We start from the raw sequence: 17,506 nt of genomic DNA on the forward strand, positions 1-17,506 counted from the left end.
ATTTGTTTACTGTTACTTAGAAAATCAGAAATACATGAGGGGGTGTTCAAACTACTGTATATGACTGCAAAGCTGAATCCTGCGTTTAGGCTGCAAATATAAAATTTGTTTATTTTTGCTTGGAATCATTTCTCACTGCATCATTCTAGGTGTTATAGCCCGGTGCTCCATCTGAAGGTGAATTTGACCCCAACAAAGCCAAATCCTGTTATTTGTAAACTGTAAAGATAATAAACAGTGCCAAGGCATTTCATCACTGTTGGGAATAAGCCTCAAATCTCCAAAGTGGTGATTTTTCAGAAGAAGGAAAAAACTTCTTAACTTTGAATGGGAGTTAATGGAAAAAATATTTTTTCCAAGCTGTTTTGGAGCTTTTCTGTTTGTCCATTCATCATGAAATTTCAGCACAATGTAAAGAGCAGATGGTTTTTAAAATTATGTCAAAAAATTAAAAATTACAAAAACTGAGATACTAGTTTTGTCCCGACAGAGATGATATGTGCTATGAGACTCCAGTTTATCTTGGTCTATCTTGTTATTTCTCTCGTTACTATGTTCTTGTCTCATTTGTGAAGAGTCTATGAAGTTTTAAGCCTGTGCTCATTAAATGGATTTTGTCGCCCTCTGGTGGCAACAGATCAAACCTTCCAGAGCAAAATGCTCATATAGTCTTTTGCTTTATGTCTGTTCTTTGGCAAAATCCATGCCCAGGTTTCCACATCATCCACTGTTTCTTCCCTGTTCTGTCCATCTATTTATCCCTTTTTCAAAAAGTAGAAGTTTGTGGTTTAGGTGTGGATGATCAGAACATTTGATAAGCATGTAATTCCATCAACTTCAGATAATTAAAATAATGAACTTTTGGTAATTAAAGTTTGAGCACACTTTCTCAGTTTGTGCACAAAGACTCACAATAGACGTGATCACTGATTATCAGTGTATTTAATGTGGAGATTCATGCCATTAGGAATTTGAATTGAAATGCCAAAATATTTATTTGAATGTCATGTACTTTATGACATGAAATCAGGTCTAAAAAATGTCTCTATATGGTGGTAGATGGTGTTAGCTATATTTATAGAATTAGATTCAGTGATGTAAATACAAAAATCTGATTATGAATGTTATTATTTTGAATTTGTATCACATCATCTGAAATTTACAGAGACCCTAAGGTGACATGGTGATTGTTTTTTAAATAAGGTGTGGCTACAAATTACTATTGTGCGGCCACAATTTGCTACTTTGAGGCCATGAATTATTAGGAACTTAACTTGTGGCCTCAATATATTAATTTATGGCCACATCTTATTAAAAAATAACCACCAAGTAACCTTATAAGCTCAGTAGAAATTGAACTCTGTACAGAAATTGAATGTTAAGGTTTGTGAGACAGCAACATAAAATCTGAAACTGACTTTTACAGCTGGTGACATAAAACTGAACGTCTAAAATTTGGGTTCAAAAAGGCTTTTGGTGTTTCTACTAATTCATATTTTCAGATTCTCTTTCTAAATAACAGCCGTGTGTCCCGCAGGCAAAAGCAGTCAAACACTGAATCTCCCCAGCAGCTTGTTTTATAACTGAACTGGTGGAACCAAAAAAAATTCTTTTTTTTAAGTCAGAAGTGAATGTAAAACGTAGCATAGAATGTATTTTGTACAGGCTTCTAGTGGCCTGTCAACCCCAGCAATAGCATCTCTGCTGCACTGACAGTGGAACATCACCCACAAAATCTGGACAGTAGTGGTCCTGTGGTGGTCCCTTTTCACCAAAGGATGGGGTGGAAAGGTTGATGGACTGCAGCAAGAGATATGCTACACTGTAAAAAATAGTAATGCAGCTTTTAAACTTAAAGGATTAAGAAACCAGGTGAACTTGAAATGGTGAGCTCATTAAACTTCGAATAATAAGTTAACAAATGTAAAAACCAGATGATAAATTCATCCTCCTGGGTCACAGGGGTGCTGGAGCTTTTCACAGTGCTCATTGGGCAGAAGGCAGAAAACACCCTGGACAGACACACAGACAAGTACAGTAACAGACACACTCACAACTAGGGCCAGTTTAGTATCTCCAGCTGCCTGACTGCATGTCTTTGGACTGTGGGAGGAAAGCCACACAGATACTGACTGGGAGAACATGCAAGCTCCACACAGAAAGGACGCCGGTTGCCTGGCTGGGGAATCGAACCCAGGCCCTTATGAGGTGACAGCGTCACCCACTGTGCCAATCAAATGATTCTCCTGTTAACTTAAAATTCCAAGCTCAACAAAATGTGTAGTTAACCCAGTTAATCACTCTTTTAAGTTTAAAAGCTACATCATTTCTTTACAGTTGCAAGTACGGTAGGTGTTTCTGATAAAATGGCCACTGAGTGTAGGTACAAGGCAGGATGTCGGGGAGGGGAGCGGGATGGGATTTGGAGTTCGACTGCTTTAGCCTGCAAGACACCCAAATTTTGTTTTGGAAGTGAATCTGAAAATGTGATTTAATAAAAACTCAGTGCCTTTTAGAGACTGAATTCCAGACATTGAGTTGACATCATCCACCATAAACCTGCTAAAAAAAATCATAGAAACCATTAAAAGGTTCTGTTAGTTCCTGGTGGTGTCCAGTTGTCACTAATGGTGTTTAATGTTTTCCTGATGAGCTGATATCACAGTATAAAGGACTCTAATGGCTTAACAGGTGATTCCAGATGCATTTGTTGGTTTCTTAAAGGGATCTAAAGGTGTCCTACACAAATCCGTCGTCCCTAATGGTAACCATTAAGCCAGTTCCCATTAGAAAGCATCAATGGTTCTAGTGGCCTTTTTTCAGCAGGGTGGTCTTCTTCAGCAGGGTTGTTACTCTAACTCCACAATCATAACACCCTCTACTGCCATCTAGCGGCCATTTATGGACCTGATTTGACGCCATATACTTCACCCTGGTGCGCGTGCTCGTCAGTGCGCGTTCAGAGTCGGGCTGAGGAGAGAAACAGGAACTGGACTGAAGTGCTGGAGGAGGAGGAGGAGGAGGTGAGGAGGAGCTGCTCCTGTTTACATGCGTTACCTTCCACACAGTGTGAAACGGCGGCTGAACATTAAGGTTTAAACCAGACTGACAGAGCGGAGCTCGAGCTGACCTGCTGGGTGATCTCAGCTCTACAGCGCCCGTGTTGTGGTCGGTGTGTTTGGCAGATTTAGGACATTAGAGATGCTTTATGTGGGGTTTAGAAGCTGAGTTTACCTGCTCAATGTACTGCATCATGTAGTTTTATCTAGCGGACGATTAAAATAAGATTATTAGAATTGATGAAAATGTCTTTTTCTCCTTAACTCGTCACAGTTCTTACAGAGTGTCAACAGAACCAACGTCATTACTTAAATAGACACTGACACGCCTTTATCTATGAAAATTAGTGGTACTACAGGAATACAGTTCAGGCTTTTCCCTCTTTTCTTCTCTGTTTTTAAGGTAGAAAATGGTGAAAATGTGTTCTTTCCACAAATAACTGCTCTGAAGTGCTTGATTCCCAGGGGCTTATTTCCTAACACTGGGCTGAAAACCCCTTCTAGGGCTGCACAATATAGACATAAAACACGGTGTGCGATAAAGCTGTCCGATATCACAATGGCGATATGAGAAGTGATAAATTACTATTAAAAACTTTTTTGATTTACACATCTTTTTTGAGATGTGTAAACAGAAATCTGACTAACCTCTCTTTAAACCCCTCTTCAAACAAATACAAAATTATATGTTTAGTATTTTGCAAAATAAAAAGTAATTAAATAATAATTACTTACATCAGAACTGAGAGCACATTTTTCATGTACTGAAGGGCTGTGGAACAGTCAGCATCACCTCAACAGCTTAACAAAGCTTACAAAACCAAATAAATATATATTTATTTTTTATATAAATAAAAAAACAAGTATATGTGCTTGTTTTATTTTATTTTTTTGTTTAGTTATTAAATATTGTAGCGCCAGACATGGTGGGTTGTATTCAGTTTAACGTTCTTGCTTTTGGTTGAGTGTAGTTGGGCACTGCGTTCTTAGTTGGTTCAGGACTCTTATTTTGAAGGACTGTGGGGGGCGTTGCTGGCTAGCGACAGAACAGTAGAGCCTAAGCTAGACTGTGTGTTGCGTGTTTCCCCTTTGCTGCAGCTGTTTCGAGTTGAATTTCCATTAAAGCTGAGTTAAAATACGGTAAGATAATTCTGTATTAGTCCCACCATAGGGGAAATTTACAATCTGATGAGTTATGGCGACATTTTAAGCACTCCAAGTGTGTGTTTTGTAGTTGCTGTTTGGCCGAATGATTAAGTTACTCATCTCCTGTGTGGGAAAGCAGGTTTAGTCCCAGTGAGGTCAGAGCAGATATTGTTTTCTGTCCAAAGAAAAACATGGATCGCCAAAAGTTGAGGGCAAAAACAGCCTTAACTTTTAACGTAAGTTAATATTAAAAGATTTTTATTATAAGCGGTTCCTGTTGGTCCAATCATTATGAAATTTTCACACAGTATAGAGGGCAGTTGCTATGTTGAAATTATGTAGAAAAATAAAAAATGCCGAAGGTGTTTCTCTTTGGACAGTGACGATATGAAGGTGTGGATATAATCTAAGGCAGGGGGACTCAAACCTGGTCCTGGAGATCAACCACCCTGGAGAGTTCAGATCCAGCACACTTGGCTCTAATATTCAGATGCCCCTGAAGGCCTTCATTACCTGCATCAGGTGTGTTAGATTTAGTTTGAAGCTAAACTCTGCAAGGTAGTAGATCTCCAGGACCAGCTGATCTAAGGGGCCTATAGAATGTGTAATTATATGTGCAAATGAGGTGGTAATGTCCGAGTAGGAGTTTCTGGTCAGTGGAGGATCATCCTAGAGACTTTTGTGGTGCATGATATCCAGTCTTTTTGGGGGGGGGGTATTGATGACAATTCTGTTGTCTCATACATTTACTCAATATTGTCCAAAATTGTGAGTTCTTGTTGGACCTTCCTAGGCAGCAAAACAGAGGCAAAACGTGTTAAAAACTCTGACCCTTAGAAGCTCTTATCTTAAAAAGAATCCTGACTGTTAAGACATGTAAGCCCCAATGTGTCAAACATGTCCAGTACTATTACAATATGCTGTATAAACCAAGCGAAAAGCTTTATTTATTAATAAAATTAGGCACAGACAACTGGGAAAGCTGGACTTTTGGCACAGTGGTGGAAAAAGCTGAGCTGAATCCACAAACGGAGCTATAGCCTATGTCCCTGCACAGTTGAGAAGCTGTAGCATGAAGTGCAGGGCCAAGCTGACCGCATCAATGACAGGCCTGTGTGCTGTTTACACAAACTGCAGGGGATCCAGCAGTGGGTTTGTAATAGCCTTCAGATGGGGGACAAGGCATTCAAAGAGTTTACTACAGGTCATGGCGAGTGGCCTTATTAAATCCTATAACCTTTGACTTTTTGAGGACTGGGATGATAACAGAGAATTTGAAGCTTGTGGGAGCAAAGTTTCAATGTTGTTTTGCAGATGTGAAAAATGTTGCCAGTTGATCAGAGCAGTGCTTTATGGATGTTGAGACTAAAACTGGGCTCATAGCTTTTCTTGGCTTTTTAAGAGCTGTTTGACGTCCTGCTTTTTGCTGGGGAGATGAGCGGGGGTGGTGGAGGAGGGAAAATGATTGGAAGAGTAAAACTGGAGATTTTCATATAAACTTTAAGATCTACAGTAAAACTCATGAGCTCTGGTATTTGGTGTGGGGGTTTCTTCTCAGCTTGGGGTTGGTGATCTTCTGGAGGCCTATCCAAACTGAGTTTGAGTTGTTTGTAGCAGCATGGCTGTTCAGCTTGTCTGAATATCTTATCTTTGCATTTACATTTATGGCATTTGGCAGACGCTCTTATCCAGAGCGACTTACTATTTGATCATTTTACCCAGGTAGGCAATGGTAGTGTTACGAGTCTTGCCCAAGGACTCTTTATCGGTATAGTGCAGGGTGCTTGCCAAGGGTAGGGATTGAACACCGGTCTACAGTGTAAAAGGCACAAGTTTTACCTACTACACTATACCAACCACCATAGCTATACCATGTGCTGCTTTGATCTTTTCTTCAGGTTGTATTTGGCCTCTTCGTAGGGAATTCTCTCCCTACTCCTGAATGCTGCCTCTTTGCCTCTAAAGCTGTCTAAACCTGAATAAAAACCACGGTTTACTGTTGCTGTATTTCACTGGTGTTAGATGACTTGCATTTTTAGATATTCATCTCTTTGGCTTTTCTTTAGTCTGTTGCTATATTTTATTGCATTCCCTGTTCCCGGTGTTTCCCAGCCTGGTCCTCAGGGCCCCCCAGACGGTCCACATATTTCCTTCATTTCTATATGTTGTGAGTTAGGTTGGAGCAGCATCATAAATCATTTGGAGGAGAGGCCTTAGGACTGGGTCAGGGAAATTACCACTGCATTAAGTAATTTCTTTTTAAATATTTCTTATAGTCTGTGTACTAGTCTGGTCTGTTAGTATGTTACATATCACCAATGTCATTCATAGGACTGTATGACCAAGACAGATGTCTCAAATGTGTAACATGTGTTGTTTATTAAATAGCGATGATGTGAAGATGATGAAGAAGTCTCTGTCTTGCTTGTATAAGATGTTTATTACAAAGTAAAACAGTATCATATCAAACACCATAAAGTACCTGAGAGGGGATCCATGCCAATTCTGAGAAGAAAAAGGAAACAGAACATATGGTCCTTTTTAAAATGATCTCATCTATCTGGAACTAAGAGAGGTGGAACTAAGAGAGGAAGGGAGAGCAAGAGAGAGGGGCCCATTCCCTATGGGACCTTGACCCTTGGACCTTTGGACCAGGGGCCCCCTAAATTAAACATTCCAAACCTGCAAAGTCAGATAACACATGGACCTCCGGATACTACACATGCTTGGCAAGATAAAGTGGTCCTGGTTGATTCGCATTACCAGTTACATAATTTTGCCAAAACATGACCCAGATCTGATTTTTTTCAGTTCTTTTCACTTGGACGTTGTGTCTTCATCCTGTCTGAGTCATACACCTATTAGAGACTCCTGGTATATTATGGTTTCCTGAAACTGAAATCCATTTTCAGAATTGCTGCTATTGTGCCCTGTCATAAACTAAAATGTTCTAAAGCCGATTCCTTTTGGCCTACGGATGTTTTTACCTTCTGAATTATAAGGTTTTTAACACAAGCTAATGTCATACGACTAGCAACCACATCAAAATACATCACACAAAACAGCAACTTCGTAGAATGTGGCAGTTAAGTGACTTTCGTCGTGGCCTACAGTTTTAGTAGGTAGTGTTGATATATAATAGTGTTCCACAGTAGCTTTATTTTCATGTAGTGTCACTTCAGTGTGCCGCAGTGTTATTTTGTATTTTGTCTACTAAACAGCTTCACATTTCAGATGACACTCAGGGTTATAATGTACACGGGACAAAACGCATTGGGTTTAAGAAACTTTTATCACAGAGCACGCCAGCTGACGCACAACAAGATTTTTCGTATATAAGCTGCTTTTATATATATATTCCCCATTTGTGGTGAAGTCCCAGTTACCCAAAAATAACCCACAAATTCAGAACAGTCTTTGTGATGAGATACTTTTAGGAAACCCAGCCCAGTCTGGAATTTATATTCTTTTTCACTGTGCATACCCCATATTTCAGTGTTATCATGGCAGCAGCACCTAACTTGGTTACCACCAGTAAACGCTTCCAAATCAATTTGACCTTTCTTAGCTTTGTCTCACTTTCCTAAACAGCTGATCAGACTAAACTGTGTATGTGATGGTCCTTGTGCTGCTAGTTAGTTCCTTTGGTGACGTTCATGGTTCAAACATTATCCTGTTGCCTAAAAACCAACAGTTTTGGGATACATTTGTGTTCCATTTCACATTGTGTTTCATTTGTTTTTTTCTGTTTTCTCTTCCCCAGAACTGATTGACCAACTATTTCAAGTCTTCTCTTGCTCCATGAGTTCACTTTCCTGCACACATCAAATGTCCCTCTGGAAACAAACCAGGAGATGCCGCCAAGAGGAATGACTCAGGCTGCAGAATTCAGAAGAGATTAAATAATGAACATGGCATCCATGAAATATGAGAAAATAGCGTCTCGCCATACGTTCTCTGGTACTGTTTGCACGAACACATCTCATAAACGAATGCAGAAAAAAGCTGGGAAAAAGAGAGCCCACCAATGCTTGGAGTGTGGGAAGAGTTTCACTCAGTGGGGTGATCTCCAAAGACACCAGCGTAGTCACTCAGGAGAGAAGCCGTATCACTGCTCAGAATGCGGAAAGAGCTTTACCAGACAAAGCAGTCTCCGAACACACAAGCGCATTCACACCGGAGAAAAACCATTTCAGTGCTCAGAGTGTGGCAGGAGTTTTAATCGGCACAGTAACCTCCAACAGCACCAGCGCATTCACACCGGAGAGAAGCCGTATCACTGCTCAGAGTGTGGGAAGGATTTCAAACATCAGAGTACTCTTCAGCAACATCAGCGAATTCATACTGGAGAGAAACCGTTTCGCTGCTCAGAGTGTGGAAAGAGTTTCACTCAGCAGAACTCCCTCCAGCTACACCAGCGCATTCACACAGGAGAGAAACCGTATTACTGCTCAGAGTGTGGGACAAGTTTTAGAGGCAAAAGTAATCTCCTAAAACACCAGCACATCCACACAGGAGAGAAGCCGTATCAGTGCTCAGAGTGTGGCAAGTGTTTTAAACAGCAGAGTACGCTGAAGGCACACCAGCGCATTCACACCGGAGAGAAACCATATGAGTGTTCATACTGCGGAAGGACTTTCAGAGACAGAAGCAGCCTCAAAGCACACCAGCCCATTCACACGGGCGTGAAACCGTATCACTGCTCAGAGTGCGGGAGGAGTTTTACTCAACTGAGTCATCTACAAAGACACCAGTACATTCACACCGGAGCGTAGATGTATCACTGCTCGAGCTCTGTCCCAAAGGGCGCCATAAGCCCTGCAGTTCTCCTCCAAGACTGAAATCATCAATGTAAAGGGCGCCCAAGCACCCTTTTGAAAGTGAAAATGGGAAATGGGACCCCCTACGGCCTTGCAGTCTTCACAGGCATGCGCAAATGAACACAGCTGGACCGCAAGTGTGCCATTTGGGACAGGGCCTAACCTTCTATTATTTGTTAGCTATATTAGCCTCTTAACTTCAAAACTAAGGAAGGCAAACAAGTAACTATCACTTGAAGTAACTGTTAATGTATTGTTAACGTTGTAAAAATATTGATTGTAATTTTTATGCATCATGTATTTTACTTTAACGCTTTCTTTAGTTGCTTGTGGTTTAAGCATATAAGGCAGGCATGTCCAGTCTTATGCGTAAAGGCCCGGTGTGGCTGCAGGTTTTCATTCCAACAAAGCAGGAGTGCCCATGATCAGAGGTTTGAGAACTGTCCAGTTGATTAAACAAGTGGAATCAGGTGAGCTCCTGCTTGTTTGGAATGAAAACCTGCAGCCACACCAGGCCTTTTGGTTGACAAGATTGGACACCACTGTTTATGTAATCAAATGTCCTTGTACCTTTTCTAGATAGGGATGCTTTGATACGGATACTGGTATCGGTATCAGCCCGATGCGGTGCTCGTTTGCTCGTACTCGACCTAAAAATGCACCAGTACCAACATCCGATCGCAGCTGATACCATGTGACGTACACTGTGTGGTGTACGCTGCTGCGCTAATGGAGAAACGACTCAAGCTGGCAGTGAACGAGGGTCTGCTCGCACAGAGAAGTGTTACTGAGCTCGCTAGCTAATGCATGTCATTTAAAATCAAGTAGATTTTAATGATTTAGCTGTTATGTCTACATATGTGCATAACAGCAACTATGGAACGACTTCAGTGGTCTCTGAATAAATCTGACAAAGATTATTTGGTATTGTGGTGGCAGGAAACACTTCCTAATAGCATAAAAAAGAAACAGAGAGGAACCAAGGCTCAAAAGGACAAAAACTTCCAAAAGAGCATGAAAAAGAAATAATGATGTCCAATTAAAGAATTTGGGCCTGCAGTCTGTCTCACAGTTATGGTTTATCTGCTTGTTGATTTGAGGTAAGTGTGCAAGACCACATTTAACATACGCTAAACCAGAGACAATAAACAGGAGGCAGTTCATTGGTCATCAAATGAATATTAGTGACATGAAAGCATGACAAAACATATTCTGGAAATTTGTAATGAGTTTGGATCTTTGTACAGATCCACAGTCAGGGAAAAAATCAGTTTAACAATTGCTACCATTCTTAGGGGTGGTTACCCAACAAAAAGGACTCCAAAACTAATGTGTAGAATATTCAGGGAGATCAAAAAGAACCTCAAGGTAACATCTGAGGATCTGCAAGCTTCTCTTACAGAGGCTAATTTCAGTTTTCTCAAGTCCACCCTGAAAAGGAATCAGCTTGGTGAAATTTTTCTCCAGGAAGAACATTTCTTCTTGTTTAAATTTTCCTAAAGAGGAAAAGCAAAAATGGATCTTCATGGCTTACATGAGAGATGTCATGTTTGGCAAAACCGAAGACTGTATTCCAGCATAAGAAGCTCATCCCAACTTTGAAACACAGTGGTGGCAGTATCACAGATTGGGGCTGTTTTGCTGCTATTGGAAAGGGACAGCTTGTCATCGCTCGACAGATCTATGAATTCTGGATTTTATCAAAAATACTACAGGAGAATGTTAGGACATTCATCCATGGACTGACCCTCAACAGAGGATAGGTCCTGCAGAAGGACAACGACACTTAAAAACACCAGTCACTCAACAAAGTAAGGTTAAAGTAGAAGAAATTGTGCATTTTGGAAAGCCTGAACCAAAGTCCCGGCCATAATCCAATAGAAATGTTGAAGCGGACCCTAAAACATGCATGCAAGAAAGCCCACTAATATAACATGTTGGAACAGGCCAAGATTCCTCCATGTCAATATGCAGGGCTGATCAAGAGTAATAGGAACCATTTGGTTGGAGTCATTGCTGCTCAAGGTGTTTACTAAAAGCAGATGTTTGCATACTTTTATAAAAACATTTAATATTAGATTTAGTTTAATAAAAGAGTGAAAACTGTACACTTTGTGTTATTTGTTTAATTAGGATCTCTTTATCTACAGTTATTAGTTAAATGAAGATCTCAAAAATTATAGTGTTCAAAACCTTTTAAGCAGCACTGTACATTCTATGATATTCATGATCAATCATTGACAAAATTTGCACATTTGTACAGGAGTTGCATATTACTTGTTTTAATTAACTTGTTTTAAACACGTCTCATTTCATTTATGTTTTTACATGAATTTGAGTATGAGTTCAGGGTAATTCCACAGTTAAAATCTGCTAAAGTCTCCATCCCAAGTGTGCTCTCAAATTTTCTGCATAATTCAATTATTAAGATGTAAATGAAGTCATTCAAAGTGCTTTGATGTTAAATGCGTTTTTCTAAAGAAACCTATAGAGTGAGAATTTCTCAGAATGGTCGTGATGGGAACTAGACGGCCGAAGCATTCAGCACTTCTAAAACCTACGTCAAAGTAAAGTGTTACATGAAATGGTTACAACTACACTGTGTGATTGGAACATGATGGCATACTGTTTTACTGTAGTTTTACTACAAGGATTTGGTCAAAAACATGATTTTGTAAATCCATTCATGGTGGAGGGGTACACAGAGAGCGTTGTAAGTCAAAGTAGTCCCCAAAGAAAACTTGTTTTTTTCAGATTTTACACTATTTTCCATCATCAACATTCCATATGAAGCTCATAAGACGTGTAGGTTCGCTGGTGGTTTTGGACAGTAACTAAAACGTCTATATTTGTGTTGTAGTCACGGTGACCCCTGTTTCCTGTCAGAACCACTTCACACCAAATCACTCTGTTTACATCTCAACCACAGAATTATACACATTTTTTACTTCTTTCTTTCGTGTTTTCTCTCTTTCATTCGCCATATTGGCTGGCCCTGCAACGGGAATGACTTCTGAATGGCCAATCAGCTGCCCAATCAGAGCGCAGGAGGCGGGGTTTTGTAGGGGGACTGGGGACTGGGGCCGGGAGGGGGAACAGGCTGTACCGTGAAGTCGCCTCCTCGCAGACCAGGAGGTGCCCGTCCTTCTCTGTCCAGCTGCGTTCAGACTCGGGCTGCTGTTGAAGGAGCAGAATCAGGAGCTGAAGCTCCGCTGAAGGAGCTCTTCATCTCCACCTGCTGTTCATTTACACTGATCTCCATCGCGGAGATGCTCGCTGAGCGACATTAAGCTGGAAAACAGCAGCAGCGAACACGATTCACAACGCTGTGTGTGTTTAAAGAGTCCAGTCGGGGCTGAAGAGCTTAAACGGGCAGCATCCACAGTTTCTCTGAGGTAAAGTTTGATTTTAACGAGCTGATATTTTATTTAGTGAAAGTCTGTTAATATTATGGTGATCTAAACTGTGAGTGGACACTGATTTTGTTCAAAACAAAGTGTTAACTGGTCAGTTTTGTCCACCTAAAGCACTGCAGGTAACGTACGCTAAAAGGCTGATAACGGCCGAGCGGTTAAACTCTCATTAAAACTCTGTACCGGTGTTCGGTGTGAGACGCTGAGCTAACTATGCTAACTAATAACGGCCGAGAGGTTAAACTCTCCTTAAAACTCTATCGGTGTGAGACGCTGAGCTAACTATGCTAATTATGCTAACTAATAACGGCCCAGCAGTTAAACTCTCATTAAAACCCTGTACCGGGGTTCGGTGTGAGACGCTGAGCTAACTGTGCTAGATTTAACTCGAAATGAAGAAATAAAGCAGTTCGCTATCACAGTGAATTGATAAGTAAGCTCATCCAATCAGGATACGGGACAGTGAATTTTAGGCACTCTGCCTAAATATTGACTCTGCCTGTTTGGATCTGATGACAGATTTATAATGATACTCAGATCTATGGGATGTTAAAGTTCATGCAAAAACCATAATCTTTTTTTAAAATACTTAAAAGTTGACTTTGATGTATGTTTTGTTTTGTAATATCTAAGCTTTTTTTCTGATCCTTCACTAGTTGTGGAACTTTCAATTCCAGGATTTGTTTTTATTCAGTAGAATCTTTTCTTTCCTCTGTGCCACAAGCTGCCAAACAATGCCCATGCTTTGCCCATGTAGCTGAAGAATAAAATTATTAGGAGAGTCACTTAACTTATTCCTCTCTGGAATTGTCTTCAACTGATCTGGATTGAGGCCTAATGAGTCAAATAAGCTCTGAGACCTTTTCCAGTTTATGAAAAGTCTTGGAGTAAACTACTTCAGTATTGTTATTTTTGTTTATTTATTTTTTTAGACATCTGTTTTTTTCAACACCTGTAATAAGTTATTTAATGTCCCTCTTTTCTCTCCTCCAGAAACAAATGTCATCCTATTGCAAGTCCTGATAACACCTTTAGAGGTCAGTGGTGAGTAATGTTTCTGAGCTTGAGCCATGTCAGTCAAGAGTTGGTAGACAACAAATGTTGACTGCTGGGAAGCCAGTTTGGGGACTTTAACATTAATAATTGTGCTCAAAAAACAAAAATTGCATTTTTTTATTGCAAGTATTTAGATGGCAGATAACCACCAGCTAATGCCCTATTCATGACAGCCCTAATTGTCTTTTCATGCAGTTATTGTTGACTTTATCTTGGAATTGGTTTCTACAGACACACCAAGAGAGGATTCCAAGAAGATAACTCAGACTGCTGAGATCATAAGAGTTTAAAGAAGAGAATATGGCATCGCCGCAAACGTCCTCTGGTACAGTCTGCAACGACACGTCTGTCAAGAGATTGCAGAAAAAAAAGAACAGAACTCACCAGTGCTCAGAGTGTGGGAAGAATTTTGAATATCTGCAAGGTCTCCGACAACACCAGCGCATTCACACAGGAGAGAAGCCCTATTGCTGCACAGAGTGTGGGAGGGCTTTCAACCAAAAGAGCTCTCTCCAACGGCACCAGCTTATGCACACAGGAGAGAAACCATATCGCTGCTCAGAGTGCGGGAGGGGTTTTAACCAAAAGAGCTCTCTCCAACGGCACCAGCTTATGCACACAGGAGAGAAACCGTATCACTGCTCAGAGTGTGGGAAGGGTTTCACTGCACAGAGTAATCTCGAAATACACCAGCGGATTCACACAGGAGAGAAGCGGTATGAATGCTCAGAGTGTGGAATATGTTTTACTCTACAGAGTCATCTCCAACGACACCAGCTTGTTCACACTGGAGAGAAGCCATACCCCTGCTCACAGTGTGGCAAGAGTTTTACTCGGCAGAGTCATCTCCAACGACACCAGCTTCTTCACACAGGAGTGAGGCCGTACCCCTGCTCACAGTGTGGCAAGAGTTTTACTCGGCAGAGTCACCTCCAGTGTCACATGCACATCCACACAGGAGAGAAGCCGTATCAGTGTTCAGAGTGTGGCAAGAGTTTTTCTCAACAGAGTCATCTCCAAGAACACCAGCGCATTCATACAGGAGTGAAGCCGTATTACTGTTTCGAGTGTGGGAAGTGTTGTTCTAACCAAAGTACTCTCCAAAGACACCAGCGCAGTCACACAGGAGAGAAGCCGTATCAGTGTTCATACTGTGGAAAGAGTTTTAGATACAAAAGTTCTGTTACAAAACACCAGCACGTTCACACAGGAGAGAAGCCATATCAGTGTTCATACTGTGGGAAGAGTTTTAGACACAAAAATTCTGTTACAACACACCAGCACGTTCACACAGGAGAGAAGCCGTATTACTGTTCATACTGTGGAAGAATTATAGAGACAGACATTCTGTCGTAGTACACCAGCGCATTCACACAGGAGAGAAGCCGTATCAGTGTTCATACTGTGGGAAGAGTTTTAGACACAAAAGTTCTGTTACAACACACCAGCACGTTCACACACATTAAAATCACACTGATCCTGGGTGATTTTAATGTGTAATTGTTAACTAATGCATCCAATCGCTTGCAGGAAATTTGTGGCAGTCTCATCCTTGCACAACTTGTTGCATGAAAAAAATCTGTCCTGTTTTAATAATCAATCTGGATATGGAAAAAACATGGCACCATTTCTGCTACCACACTTGCATTAAATGCTTTAATCTTTTTACGGCAACAGATAGAAAGAAGCACTGTGCTGTCCTTTTTATTGTTCTTACCAAAGCTTTGGATAATGCTGACCATTCACTTGTAAGTAATCTACAAGCAATTGGTTTTGATAATGCTAAAAACTAGGCCCAGAGCTGCTTCCCTGGTGGGCAAAAAGTTTGTGTCACAGGGTAACTCAATGAGATTTGATGCCTGTCCTACAAGGTCTACTTGGTCCATTCTTGGTCCATTCTTATTTATTTCTATATTAATCAACTAATCAAAATCTCAGCACTCCTTCACTGCCTTACAGTTCATGCTGTTTTCCAGAGCCCTGAGTATTAAGTTTAGCACTGAATATCAAAACTTTGACAGCATCCATTATTGAGAGATCCACAGAATATAAGAACCTTGGCATATGGCTGGATGATACATTTATGTTTAAATATCTCATAAATAAGCTAGGCAGTAAATGTAAGCAAAAGCTGGGATACTTATGCCAACAAAAGATGTGTTTCCTAGTGCATATTACACAAAGTGTCATGGAGACAACCTTATTATCCATCCTAGACTATGGTGATGTTATCTATAGATATGCGTCTACCAGTAGCCTTAAACCTCTAGATTCAGTCCATCACACTGCTCTAAGATTCATTACTGGCCTGTGGAATGAGGCAGGCAAAGTAGGACCACGATAATGGAAGACAGGTCACAAGGGGCAAAGGAGTTCCATCTCTGGTGGCTTACGCTAAGAAACATAAATATTGCAAAAATATTACTGCCTTATCTCCACCATGAATTCTAACCAACCAACCACAAAGAAAAGGGGGAGGGTCACAAGTCCTGAGCTAGTTTATGGCTGACAGCAAACTCTGCAGGCGTTGTGACCACACACGTTATTTACAACCCCATTTCCAAATAAAGTTGGAACGCTGTGCAGAATGTAAATAAAAACAGAATGCAAAGATTTGTTAAGCATATAAACCATATTTTAAGGGAAAACACTACAAAGACAACATTCCATATATTGAAACTGAGAAATTGTATTTTTTTTTTTTTAAATATATGCCCTTTTTGAATTTGATGCCAATAAATACATTCCAAAAAAGTTGGGATGGAGGCATGTTTACCAGTGTTTTTCATGACTACTTCTTTTAACAACACTCTGTAAGTGTTTGGGAACTGAGGAGACACTGCTGTTTTGAAGTGAAATGTTTTCCTGTTCTTGTTTGATACAGGATTTCGGCTGCTCATCAGTTCAGGGTCTCCTTTGTTGTATTTTTCATTTCATAATGTGCCAAATGTTTTCAGTGGCGACAGGTCTGGACTGCAGGCAGGTTAGTTTAGCACCCGGACTCTTGTAACACAGAGCCATGCTGTTGTAATACATGCAGAATGTGGTTTGTCATTGTCTTGCTGAAATAATCAAGGCCTTCCCTGAAAAAGACATCATCCGGATGGGAGCATATGTTGCCAAAACGTATCGTTCAGCATTAATTGTGCCTTCACAGATTTTCCACATCACCCATGCCATGTCCACTAATGCACCCCTATATCATCATGAATACTGGCTTTTGAACTGTGCACTGATAGCAAGCTGAGTGGTCTTTAGCCCGGAGCCATGATTTCCAAAAAGAATTTCAAATGTTGATTTGTTGGACCACAGAACACTTTTTCATTTCCCCTCAGTCCATGTTAAATGAGCTCCGGCCCAGAGAAGGTGACAGTGTTTCTGGATCCTGTTTATATGTGTTTTTTTCTTTGCGCTTTAGAGTTTTAACTTGCATTTGTGGATGCAGTGACAAACTGTTTTCACAGTGGTTTTCAGAAGTGTTTCATGCAGTGACTTTCTACCGAATCATTTCTGCAGTGCCACCTGAGGGCCCAAAGATCACGGGCAGCAGATATTGTTTTTTGGCCTTGTCCCTTGCATACAGAAATTTCTCCAGATTCTCTGAATGTTATTATTTACCATAGATGATGAAAAGTAAAAGCTCTTTGCTTGTTTTATGTTGAGAAATGTTACTCTTGAATTGTTGCACTATTTGATCGTGCATATAGGGTTTATATGATTTGCACATCATTGCATTTTGTTTTTACTTACCCTCTGCACAGCGGCCCAACTTTTTTGGAAATGGGGTTGTATTAAGAATGCACAAAACATCACCAGAAAGACATTTTCTCAAACAATATTGTAATGTAACTTTCACAAGGACATTTGTAACAGCATGTGCAGTGTTGTTTGTGTGTTGATATCATCAAGCCTGTGAAGGGAGGCGAGGGGGGAATGTCACCCAAAACACCACCCACAAGAAAAAGGAACCAATCAGTAAGTCCGAACACCTCATGTTCCTTGACATCTGATC

The 17,506-nt window shown here is 40.6% G+C and overlaps 1 protein-coding gene across 1 annotated transcript in view; it reads left to right on the forward strand.

Moving 5' to 3' along the window:
* Positions 1-2,964: 2,964 nt before the first annotated feature.
* LOC118803525 (zinc finger protein 850-like) overlaps positions 2,965-17,506 on the forward strand; it is a 39,046-nt gene continuing 24,504 nt past the window's right edge. The window contains 4 exon segments of the mRNA XM_036564016.1: positions 2,965-3,023; positions 7,969-8,974; positions 13,867-14,821; positions 14,824-14,893. Of these exon segments, the coding sequence (XP_036419909.1) occupies positions 8,111-8,974; positions 13,867-14,821; positions 14,824-14,893 (1,889 nt within the window). The 5' untranslated portion in view covers positions 2,965-3,023; positions 7,969-8,110.

This window comes from Colossoma macropomum, unplaced genomic scaffold (genome assembly GCF_904425465.1).
Source record: "Colossoma macropomum unplaced genomic scaffold, Colossoma_macropomum, whole genome shotgun sequence".
Classification (NCBI taxonomy): Eukaryota; Metazoa; Chordata; class Actinopteri; order Characiformes; family Serrasalmidae; genus Colossoma; species Colossoma macropomum.